This window comes from Malania oleifera, chromosome 8 (assembly GCF_029873635.1).
Source record: "Malania oleifera isolate guangnan ecotype guangnan chromosome 8, ASM2987363v1, whole genome shotgun sequence".
NCBI classification, from domain to species: domain Eukaryota; kingdom Viridiplantae; phylum Streptophyta; class Magnoliopsida; order Santalales; family Ximeniaceae; genus Malania; species Malania oleifera.
The window spans coordinates 103,761,351-103,779,087 of NC_080424.1; the positions used below are offsets into that span (position 1 = coordinate 103,761,351).

At 35.1% G+C, this 17,737-nt stretch overlaps 1 protein-coding gene across 4 annotated transcripts in view; it reads right to left on the reverse strand.

Moving 5' to 3' along the window:
- LOC131161451 (kinesin-like protein KIN-6) overlaps positions 1-14,443 on the reverse strand; it is a 49,072-nt gene extending 34,629 nt beyond the window's left edge. For all 4 annotated transcript variants that reach the window (XM_058117203.1, XM_058117201.1, XM_058117202.1 and 1 more), the window contains exons 1-2: positions 13,764-14,443; positions 12,498-12,706 (exon numbers count right to left, since the gene is read on the reverse strand). In XM_058117203.1, the coding sequence (XP_057973186.1) occupies positions 12,498-12,706; positions 13,764-14,309 (755 nt within the window). In that variant the 5' untranslated portion in view covers positions 14,310-14,443. The remainder of the gene's footprint in view (positions 1-12,497; positions 12,707-13,763) is intronic.
- Between the last annotated feature and the right edge of the window lie 3,294 nt (positions 14,444-17,737).

Sequence of the window (17,737 nt, forward strand, 5' to 3'; positions counted from 1 at the left end):
CTCTAGTATTATATTTGTGGAGATTATATTTATGTTTTCCGCTACGTAGATGATATTAGTATGTGGATTACCAGGTAAATGAATAGACTAATAGCACTCCAGGACCACGTAGAGGGTCGGGACGTTACAATCTGGAGACACTATCTATATATGGTGAAAGGAGCGAGATTTTTACAGACCATAAAAGTCTCAAGTATATCTTCACGTAAAAAGAATTAAACATGAGACAGAGGAGATGGTTAGAGTTAATCAAAGATTATGATTGCACCATCAACTACCACCCTGAAAAAGCCAACGTGGTAGTAGACGCTTTAAGTCGAAAGTCATTAAACGATCTATATTTAGCAAGTTTAAATATATCTCTTTCCCCTTCTTTTGTACCTAATGTATCATACAAACTATTAAATGATCTATATTTAGCTTCACTAATGGCCCTTTTTGCATCTTTTCTTGTCTCCTTATATTTTTCAAAGTTATCTCTGTTTCTACATTTTTACCACGTTTTATACCAAATTCTTTTTGTCTTTATGATTTTTTGTACATCTTTATCCCACCACCAACTCTCTTTGCTATTCGAGAATCTTCCCCTTGACTCACCTAAAATCCCTTTTGCTATCTTTTTAATAGAGCTAGCTAATATATTCCAAAGAGTATTTGTATCTATCCCATCCTCTATGGTCCAATCGCCATCTTTGATCATTTTATCTTTAAATTTTATTATATTTTCTCCTTTTAGATTCTACCATCGAGTTCTCTTACACTGGTTTATTTTATCATTTTTCTTCCATTTTTTAATACATATATCTAACACTACGACTCTATGTTGTGTGATTAGGCTTTCACCTGGAATAACTTAACAATCCTTGCATGATAAATGATCTACCATCCTAGTTAAAAAAAAATCTATTTGACTTCTATTTTGTCCACTTTTAAAGGTTATTAAGTGTTCTCTCTTCTTAAAGCAAGTATTCATTATACTAAAATCATATGACATAGCTAAGTCTAAGATCATCTCCCCAGACTCATTTTTGTCTCCTTATCCATATCCTCTATGTATCCTCTCATAATTTTTATTATCTCTTCCAACGTGTCTGTTCAGATCTCCTCCTATAAATATTTTCTCAGTCCTTGGTATGCCTTGTATAATACTATCCATATCTTCCCAAAATTGTCTCTTAAGATTTTCTGCTAAGCCGACTTGAGGAGCATAAGCACTAATGATATTTAGCATCTCTTGTCCTAATACCATCTTGATTTTTATAATTCTATCCCCTACTCTAGTTACATCCACAACGCTATCTTTTAAGTTTTTGTCTATAATAATGCCTACTCCATTCTTATGTTTTTTCTTTTCCAATGTACCAAAGTTTAAATTCTGATTTATCAATTTCTCTAGCTTTCTCCCCGACCCACTTAGTTTCTTGAAGGCAAATTATATTAAATTCTTCTTCTAATCATTGTATTCACAATTTCCATGCTTTTACCTGTAAGTGCCCCTATATATTTGGTATTGAAATATGGAGGAAAATAATCAGACTCTCATTGCTAGTTTGGTAATCCAACCGACCTTAATGGAAAAGATTAAGGCTACACAAATGAAAGATACAGAATTGGTAAAGATTATGGGTAAGGTACAAAATGGACTGAAGGCGAATTTCAATATTTCAGATGATGGGATTTTGAGATTTCAAACCAAATTATGCGTGCCCAATGATGAAGATATTAAAAGAACAATTCTGAAATAAGCTCATCGATATCTCTATACAGTGCATCCGGGAAGCACAAAGATGTATTGGGACTTGCGAGAATCTTTTTGGAGGAATAACATGAAAAAAAAGATTGCACAATTTGTAGAACAGTACTTTACTTGTCAACAAGTGAAAGCTGAACATCAGAGACCAACAGGGCCGCAACAACCACTCCACATTCCTGAGTAGAAATGGGAGCACATTTCTATGGATTTTGTGATAGGGTTACCACAAACACTCCATGGGCAAAATGTCATTTGGGTAGTTGTGGATCGTTTAACAAAAATTGCTCATTTTATTTCAATCAAAGTTAACTAAATAAATTTATAGAGTTGTATATTCAGTAAATAGTTAGGCTACATGGCGTACCAATGTCCATCATATCGAACCAAGGTCCACGATTCACATCTCAATTTTGGAAAAGTTTGCAAAAAGTTTTGAGATCTCGACTTACCTTTAACACAGCATTTCATCCTCAAACTGATGGACAATCGGAGAGAACAATTCAGATATTGGAGGATATGCTAAGAGTATGTGTGCTAGATTTTAAAAGAAGTTGAATTCAGTACTTGTAATAACCCAAAAAAAAAAAAAAAGTAGAATAATAATAATGATCATTTAATTAGTATCAAAATGAAAATATTTCTCTGTTAGGATCCTTGATTCCATGTTTGATGCCTAAGAAAGACCTTGTCTAAGCGAGTGCTCAGAGACCATTGCGGCTCAGTCGCTCCCTAGAGGTTGGCCTGGTCAAAATGTAATTTCATAGGATAAAACAGAGTAGACACTGTTTGTATACGTAAATAAGTACATAAATAATGTTTTAACTGATATAATTTATAAAAATATATAATAAAATAATAATAATATAGGTATTCTATGTGGAGCCATAAGACCATGTGGGCCCACATGAGTCCTGAAGCCGTGTAGGTGTCCACATAAGTCTCGAAACTGTGTAGGGCTCATAAAACCGTATGAAGACTATGAGAGTTACGTAGGACCCACTTGGGTCTCGAAGTTATATGGGGCCCACAAGACCATGTGGGGGCCCACATGAGTTTTCGAAATTTGAATTTAATTCTTAAAAAAAAAAAAAACTAAAACATGGCTTAAAAATAATAATAATAATAATGATTTTTAAAAAATATTAAAAAATAAAATAAAATAATTAATTAATTAAAAATTAAATGGAAGTGGTGGCAAAAACTCTCACATGACCTCCATCCCTATCCCATACTCAACTCATACCTAGTTCATCCCTTACCCATTCTTTAATTTTAAAAAAAAATTATAATTTCACCCCTCTCCCCACATTTTTACAAATTCCACTTCTTTCCCAAAATTTGTCTATAAATAGGAAGCTCTCAACCTTCATTTTTCACAAAAATTTTCAAAGGAAGAGAAGGATTAGTGAATGAAAGAATTAGTGGTGGAGAGAGAATTTTTGAGTAAGTTCTCACTCACCCACTCTTTCCGATCTCATTTCTTAGAGATAGTTATTGTGTTCGTAACACAAGGTAAAAGAAGAGGTAAGTAAATTTGATTATGTTAGATTTTTATTTAAAATTTATACCCGAGTTTATTTGAAAGTAAATTTCGATTATGTTAGTTAGTTTTATAAAATTCCCCTGAGTTTATTTCTACGCATATTTAATTATACTAGTTTTATCTTTAATATACTTGCATTTATTTTTGAGTTAAGAAATGTTTAAATCCACTCGGGTAATTTTTAGCATGTCTTTCTATTCAAAAAAATGAAAAAAAAAATATTTTAACACGAAAATTGTGTGGCATGCGTTTATTTCTATGTTGCATGTTTCATGAAAATATTAGTAAAGATGAGATTTTCACGATATTATTTTAAATTGCAAAAATTATAATAAGATGGTTTTAAAACCTCTTATGACAAAGAAAGTTCAAAGTTACAGATGTTCGGTACCACAACTTAAAGTTTAAATGAATCAGAGTGCACCCACACTATTTACAGAATGGTTATTTATGTTAGTAGATTTCTCCTGAGTGCGCACTTGGTTCCGGACCAGGACTTAATAAGGAAAATCTCACTTAATGTTTACGTACGTTAATTTAGTTTGGTCGGTCAGCCAGCTAAGTCTAGTCTTCGAACAACACAACCCAATTATGGGGGTAAACATGACTTACAGCTAATAGGTCTGAGGGTGGTTTTTACAATATATGTTTATACATATTTAATTACATGTATAGAGTTATTAATGATTTGAAGGAAAAGTATAAGTTTATATGAAAATGGTCATTCTTGTGCCTAAATGACGATTTAAAGGAAACGTATAAGGAAAAGTATATGTATGTATATAATTAAATATTTTTATAGTTTTAAAGTTAAAAGTTTAATTTAATGGTCATAGTATATGGTTATTAAATTTTACTATTATAGTTGATGGTAAAAGTTTTATGCAGAAATTTTTAGATTTACATTTATTTTAGAAGCAGCTTTGAAGTTATAGTATTAAATATTGTTTTACGAAATTTTTAAAAGCTCATTTGGCCACACACTAATAATAATCTTATTTACTTACTGAGCGTCGTCTCACCCTAATCATATTTTACATTTCAGATGACTCTGAAGGGCATATTGGAAATCACGCATAGCAAGCATGCGGGTGGGATAGAAAAATAAGGATTTATTAGAAATATTAGTATGATGCCAGATGATTATCTATTGTGTAATTTTTCTTTTTTTTGAAAATAAATTATTGTAATACGGTTAATTAGCGCTCTGGTTTAATAATAATTGAGTTTATTTACTTCCGCTGTAAATCAATGATAAAAAGTAAATATCCCAGACCCTTCGGGGTTGGGGTATTACAGTACTTGCCTTTGGTTGAGTTTGCCTACAACAATAGCTATCAATCAAGCATAGAGATGACACCTTATGAAACATTATATGGTCACAAGTGCCAATCCCCGTTATTGGGATGAGGTTGGTGAACGACGACTTTTAGGTCCAAAGATTATACAAAGAACCTTCGAGAAGATTAAATTCATCCGGGATAAAATAAAAACAATTCAGAGTCAACAAAAAAGTTATGCTAACACCTGTCGACGAGAGTTGGAGTTTGAAGTGGGAGACAATATATTTCTAAAGGTGGCTCCCATGAAAGAAATTATAAGGTTTGAAAAGAAAGGTAAGTTAAGCCCCAAATATATTGGGTCATTCGAAATATTAGAGAGAATTGGTCTAGTCGCTTACAAAATAGCACTACCTCCTGCATGATCAAAAATTCATGATGTTTCCACATTCCAATGCTGAAGTATATTTAATACCCTTTTCATGTGATAAGCTATAAGTCGTTGGAAGTCAACGATACTTTATCATATGAAGAAGTACCAGTCCAGATTCTAGACAGCAAGGATCATGAATTGCATACCAAGAAAATTCCATTGATAAAGGTACTCCGACGTAACCATGCCATTGAGCAAGCATCGTGGGAACTAGAAGAGGAAATACGCCAGAAATACCCACATCATTTCAATGATGGGAGGCTAGATTAAAAGTTGGACACTAAACCAGATACTTATAATGCAACAGATTTCCATTGAGTTTTTAGTTAGCAAATTTTGACGACGAAATTTTTATAAGAAGAGAATGATGCAACAACCCCAAAAATATATACACAAGTTGAGTAGGGTAATAGATTATAAAATAATATAGATATATGTGTGTGTAAATAAATAACAAAATAATATACATACATACATATATATATATATATATGATGGAGTACATATAAATAAATAATAATATAATATATATATATATATATACCCTCCATCACATATATATATACATATATATATATGATGGAGTACATATAAATAAATAATAATATAATATATATATATTATATATTATATATATGATGGAATAAATAGTAATATAACATATATATATATATGATAAGTATATAAAACTAATAATAAAAAAATAATAATATATATGTAAATAAATAATAATGTAATATATATATATGTGTGTGTGTGTGTGTGTGTGTGTGTATATGGATATATGGTAATATATATATAACTAATAATATAATATATATATATATATATATATATATGATGATGATGGGGAGTATCAAATACACCCCCCCTGCAATTGAATTCCCCCCCCCCCAAACATATACACACCCCCACTCTTTAATGTCTCCCCGCCCCCAATTTACTTACAACCCCCCCCCCCCCGCGCTACATATAGGGCCCCTCCACTTACGCACAGCCCCCCCCCAAATCCAATCCCATACGTTTCTCTTTCTTTCCCCCCATACAATCCCACACGTCTCTCCTTCTTTCCCCCCTTGCATGCAATCCACATAACCCCCTGCAAAATTACACCCCCCCCCCCCCCAAACTGTCTATAAATAGGAGAGCTTCCCAATTGATTTTCATAGAAAATTTTCAAAGAGGAAGTGAAAGAAAAATGAGAGAAAGATTTTGTGGTGGAAGGAGAATTTTTATACACTTAAAATTCTCACTCTCCCACTCTTTCCAATCTCATTTTCAAAGATTAAAAAAAAAATCATATTTGACCATTTTAGAGGAATAGATCAGTGTAAGTAAGTTTGATTATGTTAGTTTTTATAAAATATATTCGAGTTTAATTGAGTTGGATTATGTTTTATTTTTGTTATAAAATATACTTGAGTTTATTTTTGTTCAGGAATATTTTAATTCTCTTGGATAATTTGCAGTATTATAATATTCTATTCAAAATAAATATTTTTAGCATGCGGATCGCGTGGCATGAGCTTATTTTTATTATTTATGTTACATGTTTTACGATACAAATAGGATTTTCATGATGTTATTTTTATTGCATAAATTATAATGGTATGTTTTAAAAACCCTTATGGTTCAGAGATTACAAGGTTACATATGCTCGATACCGTAACTTACGATTTATAATTTACAGAGTGCACCCACACTGTTTACAGAGCAGTGGATTTCTCCAGAGTGCACACGTTCCAGACCAAGACTTAATAGGGAAAATCTCACTTATAGTTAAAGTTACAGTTTTATTTAGTTTAGTCGGCCAGCCAACTAAGTCCAATTTTCAGACCGCACAGTCATGAGGTAAACATGACTTATAGTTAACAAGAATAAGGGAGGTTTTTATACAAATATTACGGTTACAATTTACTGTTTACAGTTACAGTTTACAGAAATTTATGTATATTTTTACAATTTTTCAAATGCAGTTTTGAAGTTATAGCATTAAAAGTTTACTAGTACGAAATTATGATACAAGTGAAGCTCATCTTAGCCACACACTGATATAATCTCACTTACTTACTGAGTGTTGTCTCACCCAATTATTTTCCTACCTTACAGATAACTTTGAGGAGCATACTGGAACTCAGGCTAAGAGAGCTCAGGGGCGGGATTAGAGAGAGAGAAAGCTGTTTTAGTAAGTGCTAGTATAGTACCAATTAGAGATGTGATTAGGTGTTATGTTTTGGAAGTTTTAAAATTTGTTAATTCTGATATTTAAAGAAACTCCTATAAATATAGTTATTTAGTACTCTGGTATGAAAGTATTTGAGATTTTATTTACTTCCGCTATTTATATTCATTACATCACTTATAGAATATTTATGAAAAGTCGCACCTCAAACCCTATCGGATTTGGGGTCATGAAAAGAACTCAGTTTGATATGCTAGTCCAAATACTTCATAATGATAATGTTGAAGGGTACTTCAGTACTCAATTCATTACCTAAATGACAAACTCTGGCATTATCCAACAATCATCTTGTGCCCACACTCCACAACAAAATGGAGTTGCTGAGAGAAAAAAATAGACATATTCTTGACGTCACTCGAACCCTTTTGTATCATATGAATGTCACCAAAGCTTTTTAAAAGTGATGATTTTTTCACTGCTTGCTCTCTCATCAATAAAATGTCATCTTCTAGCCTTGGTGGTAAAATCCCATATTCAATTATCTTCCCTAAGGCTCCTTTGTTCTCCCTTCCTCCTCGTATATTTTGTTGTGCATCCTTCGTTCATCAGTTAAATCCAAGAAGGGATATATTGGATCCTCATGCTATCAAATGTATTTTTCTAGGTTATTCCTACACTCAAAAAGGACATCAATGTTACAGTCCCACTTTACGTCGATTCTTTGTCTCTGCTAATGCCATCTTTTTTTAGTCTACACCGTACTATTCTGATTCCTTGAGTTTTGTCAACCTTGATGAGTCTTTTCCTCTGCCTAGCCTTCCCAATCCTAACTTATTTCCCTCGTCTAATCCTCCTACATCTTCATCTAGTTTGAGTCCTTCTCATAGCTTGGATCATTCCAATCTACAAGTGTACACACGACAACTCAAGGGAGGAGAGCCTCCTCCAGCTTCCACTTCTATGCCTCCAATTTCCTCGTCAGATGATCCTCTTCCGCAAGTGATTGATCCTCCTATTGCTGTTCGAAAAGGTAAACGCACTTGTACCTACCATCCAATCTCTAATTTTGTTTCTTATGATTTCTTGTCACCCTCATACTACTGCTTTGTTAGTACCCTATCTTTTGTTGCTCTTCCCAAGTATATTTCTAAAGCCCTATCCCATTATGGGTGGAGAAATGCAATGATAGAAAAGATGCATGCTCTACAGGATAATGATACTTGGGACTTGGTATGTCTTCCTCTTGATAATTCTGTGGTTGGTTGTCGTTGGGTGTATACTATGAAGGTTAATCCAGATGGTTCCTTGGCTCGATTAAAGGCCCACCTTGTTACTAAGGAATATACTCAGGTGTATGGCCTGGACTATTCAGACATATTCTCTTTTGTAGCCAAACTTGTCTCAATATGTTTGTTTATCTCCTTAGCGGTGCCTATCACTAACCTCTACACCAGTTAGACGTGAAGAATGCTTTCCTATATGGTGATCCTTAGTAGAAAGTCTATATGGAGCAACCACTTGGGTTTATTGCTCAAGGAGAGTCAAGCTCAGTGTGTCTGCTCAAGAAGTCACTATATGGTTTATAACAGTCTCCGAGGGCATGGTTTGGTTGCTTCAGTGCTGTAGTACTTGAGTTGGCCTTCAACAGTGTGTAGTAGATCACTCTGCTTTATCGTCCTACTCCATCTAGAAGGATTCTATTTATTGTGTATGTGGATGATATTGCAATTACTGGTGATGATGATCAAGGTATTTAGAGCCTAAAGCATATCCTGCAGACTAAGTTTCATACAAAGGATTTGAGACCATTGAAGTACTTCTTGGGTATAAAAGTATCGAAATCTTGTACCAGAATCGTCTTGTCACAAAAGAAGTATGTTCTTGATCTTTTAGATGAGATTGAACCATTGGGATCCAAACCCATTGATACACCTACAGATCCTAATAGCAAGCTAGTGCTAGATATGATAGTAGTCAAAGAAGCAAGGCGCACCAAGGCACAAAGGGTACTTGGAGCTAAGGCGCAAGGCGAAGGCGCCCACCTCGAGAAGGTGAGGCACACAATTATTAAATTTTTGTACAATGCCTATTTGATGGGTAATTGATATATGAACACATCAATAGTAAGATTTAAGCCCTATTATCCTAAATACAAAAGCAATGTATACTATATTTTAGAAATAAACTTAAATTGATAAATAAAATAAATTCAGAAAAATGTATAGTTTGCATACTGTATTTCCAAACAAAACAGCAGCTAAATTCAATAAAAAATGTTATATATTAATTATAAACTTGCATTAAACTACATAATTAATTACATATTATATAATATTAACTTAATGGCTTAATGCAAGTTAATCTATAACTTGCGAAGAGCAGACAGCAGCAGCAAAATACTGAGCCCTGAGGAACACAAAGAAGAAGAAGAAGCAGCAGGTAGCAGCAGCAGCAGAATACTGAGCCCTGAAGAAGAAGAAGCAGGCAACAGCAGCAGCAAAATACTGAAGAAGAAGGAGAAGAAGAAGAAGAAAAAGAAGAAGACTTACAAGTTTGAAGCAGCCTGACGACTCACAAAGATTGGCGATGACGACTCACTGGCTCAAAGCCTCTCACTTGTTCGAAGGCTCTCTTGCTGGCGGAAGGCTCAAAGACTCGAAGATGAAGGTCATGCTGGTTTGAAGGCTCAAACCTCAAAGACAAAGGGCTCTTGCGAAGGCTCGAGGACTAGAAGACTTGAAGATGAAGGTGTTTCACGTTGGTTTGAAGGCTCAAAGATGAAGGTTGTGCTGGTTCAAAGGCTCAAACCTCGAAGACAAAGGGCTCTTACAAAGGCTCTCTTGCTGGGGAAGGCTCGAAGACTTGGAGATGTGAAGACGAAGGTGTTTTGTGCTGGTTCGAAGGCTCAAAGATAAATCCTGGACCTGCTAGTTCAAGTTGAAGCCTCTGGCTAGGGCAAGGGCTGGTTCAAAAGCTCTGGTTCTGGCTATGTCTGCCAAAGCCTTGCATTTTCATCAAAGAACGACTCACTGCACCTTGAGTCTCAATGCGCTTCACTTTACCTTGTTGTGCCTCTTGAAGGTCACCTTGCCTCACGCCTAGGCACGCCTCAGGCACGCTTTTGACTACTATGCCAGATATAGGTGATTTATTGCCCAACCCATGACAATATTGGAGACTTGCTAGAAAGTTGAATTATCCCACAGTCACTCAGCCAAATATATCTTTCGCAATAAGTGTTGTGAGTCAGTTTCTTGATTCTCAGAAAAAAAGTCATTGGGATGCAATAATTCGCATCTTGAGATATCTCAAAGGTGCACCTATGAGAGTTCTCTTATATCAGAATCAAGGTCACACACATATTCAAGGATGTACTGATACAGATTGGGTTAGATCACCTTTTGATAGAAGATCCACAACCGAGTATTGTATCTTTGTCGGTGGTAATATGTTGTCTTGGAAAAGTAAGAAACAAACTGTGGTGGCCAAGTCAAGTGTTAAGTCAAAATATAGGGCTATGGTGCACATTACATGTGAACTTGTTTGATTGAAGAACATGTTGAAAGAACTAGGTTTTCCGCATTCTCAACCTATGGAGTTGATGTGTGACAATCGATCTGCTGTTCATATTGCCTCCAACCTGATCTTCCATGAGTGGACAAAGCCCATTGAAATTGATTGCCACTTTATTCCAAAGAAATTTGTACAAAAGCTCATTACAACCACTCATGTGAAATCTGAGTTTCAGCTTCCTAATTTGTTCACTTAAGCCTTGGGAGGTGCTCATGTGAAATTAATTTGTAACAAGCTAAAGGCATATGATCATGGTTTTAAATCGCGGTAGCGGGTAGCGTAACGTAACGGTAATAGGTGTAATGGGAAGTGGGAGTAGCGGATGTTACATAACAGGAAGAGGGTGTAACGGCTATGAATTTTTTTGAAACACGCACAACCTTGTGCATATTAGCATACTTGCATGTTTTAAGCTCTTAGGCCTTCTTAGAAAAAGTTTTTAGTGTATTTTGGATCCTTTAATTCAAGTAACTAAGTTATTTGGTAAGGGCAGTAAGTTTACATTTGTTTTAAACCACCACTCATAGAAAAATTACGTGTGTGCGTATTTATACTTCTCATAGTTCTTATTTGTGATAAAGTCGTATGTGTGCTAAATTAATTAATAAAACAAAATACATTATACACTCCATTAATCTATTAGACACATAAGACATATGAATAATACAAATATAAAATAGCTAGAAAAGAAAGAAGGTTGAAGTTGAAAAATATGTAACATAATATCACATTACTAATATTATCAAAATAAAATATTTTCCTAACAAGTTAGTATTTTCAAATTATTAATTAATGCATCTCTTATGAGTATTTAAAGAAATAGTAAATTTTTTATCATCGTCATCCTAATTATAATCTTTTCCCCCTCACCACATGGCACATGATTTATGAAAGAGAGGGAAAAAGTGAGAAGAAAAAGTAAAAAATAAAATAATTTTTTTTGGTGTAACAGTCCTGTAGCGGTCACGTAACAGCCATAGTGGCCTTTACGCAACAGTCGCGGTCCGTAACAGCCACTATAGTCGTGATTTTTCTTCCCACCGATTTCACGGTGTGTAATGGTATCAATAACCCAAAAAACCGTTATGGTCACGGCCTTTATTTAAAACCATGCATATGATACATATGCTCCAGCTTGAGGGGGAGTGTTAATGGTTATTTAGTCATTTAGCATTATTACTATGTGTTAGAGTTTTATTAGTAATAAGTGTGAGTTAGTAAGGGCATTATGGTCATTCTCGTTGTACTTGACATATGTTATAAATAGAGGGAGTGACCTATCATTGAGTTTAGGTCTTCCATTTCACCCAATTATTCAACAAGAACAACTAAACCAATTTGTCCCAATGGGCTTAGGTGAAAGAAGTTTTCATTTTCTTAGTTTCCAAATATTTTTTTTAAAATTCTAATATTCATTTAAAAAGTGTGCCTTCTCCTGCGTTTTTCTTGGCAACCCATAGGGAACATTATGATCTTGCAGTGAATCGGGCACGCACATTCTCCTTTACATGTTTAGAATCTCACTCTGTTCAGCCACTTACATGGTACAGCACTACAACTAAAAAATAATGGGATTTTGTGTGGTTTACTTTTCCAGTTATTTCATGCACCATTTTTGGTAAACATGTTCCATGTGATCAAACTAAATGCATCATGACTAATATTGATAAGTTATCAAAATACAAACAAGATAGGTAAGAGTTAGCATTTGTTTAAAAAAGATAAACAATTACCTTGATGTCTTAGAATCATTCAATTCATTCCCCCAAGTCCTCTTGAAGATCTGCCGAAGCAAAAGGGGTACCATACCTGGCTCCCTGGGACTTCCAAATACAGTATGAGTCTTGCCAGAGCCACTAGGCCCCAATGCAGCCAGCATTCCACTTACACCCCTCAAGAAATCATCCACCAGTGGATTCACCATCCTTTCATATACTTCATTCTGGAAACAATTTTGGAATAAATTCATAAAGTGATATCTTCATTAAAGTTCTTACATTCAGTCTCAAACTTCTTTAATTCAAAAATTGATGGAACAAAAACCTTCAAGACTGCAGCTCTTTGACATTATTTAGGTGACATTCAAAATTTCTCCAAAACCAAAGTGAGAATGATATCCTATTTCTCTTTTGTTTTATTTTATCTAAAACCAAAACTTCATTCTGGAGACAAATTTTGAATAATTGACTAAAAAATTTGGTGAAAAATGCAATACGGATAGTGATCTCTTCATTAAACTTAGAATGTTGAGTCTCAAACTTCCCTTAACAAAAACTTTCAAGACTGCAGCTCTTTAGCATTTTTTAGCTGACTTTCTAATCTTTTCTAAAAATAAGACACCATAAACAAGAGAATGAGATTCTATGTCCCTTAGGCTTAATTTTGTTTTTAAAACCAAAACTTCATTCTGCAGATAAATCTAGATTGAGCCATTAAAATATTGTGAAATGTGAAATTGAAAAGAAAATGATCCTTTCACTAAAATTATAATGCTGAGTCAAGCTTTCCACCATTTAGAAATTGACAAAATAAAAACTTTCAAGATTGCAACTCTTAGTTTTGGACATTATTTAGGTGGCTTACTAATTTTTTTTTTACAAAATACAAACATCATAAACAAAGGAATAAGGTTCTGTGACTTCACTTCTGTCTCCATTTTACTTAATTTTTTTTTTTTTCCAAAAACCAAAACTTCGTGGAAAAATACATTTGAACAGTACAGTAAATTTTCTGAGTAATGCCATGAACAGAAAGATATCTTTTCATTAAAAGTATAAGCTCAAGTGAATGTGACAAATTTTCCATAATTCAGGAATTGATGAAACAGCAAGCTTCGAGACTGCAGCTCTTTGAAGTTATTTAGCTTATTTTCTAATTTCTTGTAAAACAGTGAAACCAAAGCATCATAAATCATAATTAATAGAATACGATTCTATTTCCCTTCTACTTGATTTTCTGAACAAAGACAAACAAAAAAAGAGAAAATGAAGCACAACAACCTGCGAAGAATCGGCCGGGAAGACATGAGAAAATCCACTGAAAACTTCGGATTTCGTTCTCTTTAAATCCTGCAGCGCCTGAGGTGGCGTGAGAGTCACGGACTGAGAATCGTTCACCGTAATGCAAACCTCAGTCTTCTTCTGCTTCTTCTTATCCCTCGAGCCGTTCTTCGCCGCCCGGCTCTGAGGCCACGCGTTTTTACCTCGAGAAGTGCGACTCTGAGCATCGCCGCCGTTGGTTGCCGAACTCCGCAGCGGTGCGATGGGGCGTATTCTTAGAAAAACCTTGAGATTCTGCGAGGATTCAGCTTCGACAGAGGATGTGGATGGATCTTGCTTAGGGTTTTGAGGGAATTCGATAGAGAGTATGTCTTCAATTGGAAAAGAAGTAACGACATTGTCAGGTAGAGTTGAAGAAGAAACAGTGTTCGAAGAAAGCGGATTTGGAAGAGCAGTGGTGGTGGAAAGCGTAGACCTGGCCTTCCGGTGAGGGTTTCTACGGATGCTCGCCGTGTGCGGACATGTTTCTGGGCTCTTGGTATCCATTTCCGTACTCTCTCTCTCTCTCTCTCTCTCTCTCTCTCTCTCTCTCTCTCTCTCTCTCGCAGACTCTCTCCGAATCTCTGTGGCGGCAAGAATTATTTGAATTCGCAAGCGGTTTGAAGATTTAAGTGCACTATTGAAAATAGTGAAAATAGAGTGAAGAAGGGCTTCCCAAGATCCAAATTATCAATCCAATTCAAAGCAATTGAACATTTTTTTTGGCCAATTGAACCTAAATAATTATAGAGGGTCAAACCGCCAAACAAAGTGATCTATGTTTTTATATTAAAGTCCATATTGATTAAAAAAATGCGATACAAAAAATAAATCTAAAATAATAAAGAAGGAATTTTTTTTAGAGTTGAGAAAATGAATTTATCACTTACCCAAATGGACCAAAATATTATATATGTTTTATTTTATTTTTTAAGATATATAGTCTATAGCAACTTATCAAAATGTATATTTTAATTCATTAAAGATGTTAGATTTTATTAGGATGAGAAATATGATTGTATGAACTCAAAGAACTCTGGTAATGGATTTTTTGGAGATTGTTTTTTTTTTTTCACTGCATTTTATATGATGAGTTTGATATCAGGTACACTGATGTTACTAAAGTGGCACCTGAACCCACGTGGCGGGTTGGGGCGTTACAACCCAGATTTTGGGATAGTGCCCAAGTTGGCCCAACCGATGAACTACTCCAGCATATTTGAAGAGAATCTTCCTAAGAGTAGCGTGCCGGCTTCCGATCGTCGAACCGGTGAAGGACGAAGCCTGAAACTTAGAGATAAGGAGGGGAAGACATTTTAGAGAGAGAGAGAGAAAAAAAAAAAAACCTTGCATGAAATTCCTTCGCTGAAACCCGAGTTTGACATATTTATAAAACACCGATTTGTCAATGAGACACGTCACCTCGTCGACGAGTCTATGAAAGGAGTTCATCAACAAACACTTACTCCTCGTCGACGAGTTTTAGACCCTGAAATCAGCCCTCTAAGTAATGTCTGGTCAATGAGACACGCGTTCACGTCAACGAGCCTAAGAAGCCTATTCATCGACAAGCACTCTGCACTCGTCGACGAGACCCTACTGATACCCCTTTTTGAAAAATCATTTTCTCTCATTTCTTTTATTATTTAATTACTATAATTCTTTGTTTAACGACCTCAAAATTTATATCTTTTTTTATATATATTTACAAATGAACTATTCTGATATCCCCTGCTATGAAACTCGAGCCTTGGAAGGCACCGGGGTATTCCTGTATACAACAATCATTTCTACGCAGCGGAAACATAAGTCATACAACCGTAAATATCATACAATACCAGGAATCTGTATCTCTAAACCATAGCTATATAATACATCTCTCTCTAGAAATATCTACCCCAAAACACAAAACCCTGTACAAACTTACCCTATAACCAGGGTAACCAAGTAAACTCTCTATCCACGAGCCTGATTTGTTCACCTAACTGGCTCACCTAAAAAATGTTAAAGTAATGGGGTAAGTCGACGCTCAGTGAGTAGAAATATGCTATTACTAGTGTGTGTTAACATATACTTTAAATAACAATTGAGCTATAATGAATGATAAATCTGTAAAGCATATCTTATATTTTTCGCAATTTAAAACATAATTATATCATCTGAGTTTTCTACATTTCATACTGCTAATATCATACTATATTTATCAAATACAATAAAACTGTATACATATACATAACTGTGCTTTATCCCTGGAACTCTGTATGTCATGATTTAACCCCTCATGACAGGGTCGTGCGGCTCGTAGGCGAGGCTTAATCTGGTCGGCCCTCCAGATAAGTCAATATACTCTACACTACCTCAGCCCGACCAAACTGCGTACTCTCCTAGGCGCGGGACTAGCTGCTACCTCGTTAAACCGACCCCCTTAACCCAGCGAACTAGGGAGCTACATACTCTCCGAGCACGATTGACGGTACCCACACACTATCTGAGATATGTGATTGCACTCTCTCTGTATTAACGATGGTACCGTACTCTGTATTCTGTATCTGTATCTGTATCTGTATGTAATCTTTTCACAGGGCTCTGATACTATATATATACATATATACTGTAACGACCCCCCTTTCGGGCGTTGTCACTTTCCCTTAGGGGCCTTGCGCCTGTGGCAACAACGGGTACCTATCAGAGCACTCATTGAGATTGAGGCGTTACTTATCGCCGTCCCTCAATTCAGCAAGCCCTCGGGTAAAGAGTCTTACTTCGCCACAATCATTCATAAACGAGAGTTCCCGAGGATCGAGGGTAACTACCCCTTTGCTCTAATACCATCTGTAACGCAAAATTTAATTTAATTAAATAATTAGTTATTAAATTAAACATTTTTACATTGATTTTTTTTTAAATAATTGAAATAAGAGATATATATATATATATATATATATATATGTATATGTATAAAGTAACTGAGATAAGAAGAAGAAAGAAGAAGAAGTCAGAAGACACGCTCCCCCCCCCCCCCTTGAATTTTATTTCTCCCACACGCTCAGCCACCTTCGTCTCCATCTCTCTCCTTCTCTCAATTTCTCGACGAGTTTGCGGCGGATCAAGAAATAAAAGGTGTTGTTAGATTCCTGATTCTGCTACCGACATTTCTACTGGAGCAGATATTTTATGGGAACGGCTTAGGCACTGCTCCTGGGAAAGGTAATTTTTTCCTATTTTCTCGATTTCGCTGTTAATATGCGGTTAAATCGACGATCGGGTACCACCACATGGTCCTAGTCATCGTCGTCGTCGTCATTTTGACGTAGGTAATTTTTCCATTGGGATTTTCAAAGCCTTACTCCAAAGCGAGAGTGAGATTTGGGAAATTTGGTAAATTAGTTAAATTTGCGGGTATAACTATTAATTGAAAATTATGACCCTAGAAAATATTTAAATAGTATTTTATTTAAAAATAATTTAAATAGAATTAGGGTTTTTAATTCAGGGCTCAGATGAGCGCCGCGGGTGTAATTTTGGGTCTCGCAAGCATAATTTAGAAAATTAAGTGGGAGTGTTAAATATTAGTTTAAATGTTAATTTGAGGTGTGTGGAACCTAGGGAAGGCTAGATGGGTAGTATTTTGGGAAAATGAATTAATTAATTTTAGAAATTTAGTAATTTGACTATATTTAAGGGTATATTTATTTATTTAGAATGTATGGGCCTAGAAAATATTAAAATAATATTTTATTCAGGATTAATTACATGGAACTAGAATTTTTGATTCAGGATCCGAGTGAGCGCCGCAGGTATTTTTTCGAAGTCCCTGTCAGTGTAGTTCGAGAATTCAGGTAAGGGAAAAAATATATATTAAATCAGAATTTTTATGAATTTAATGAAAAAATAAATTGTGTTATATGTACGTGTATATGTTTCGGTATGGGTAA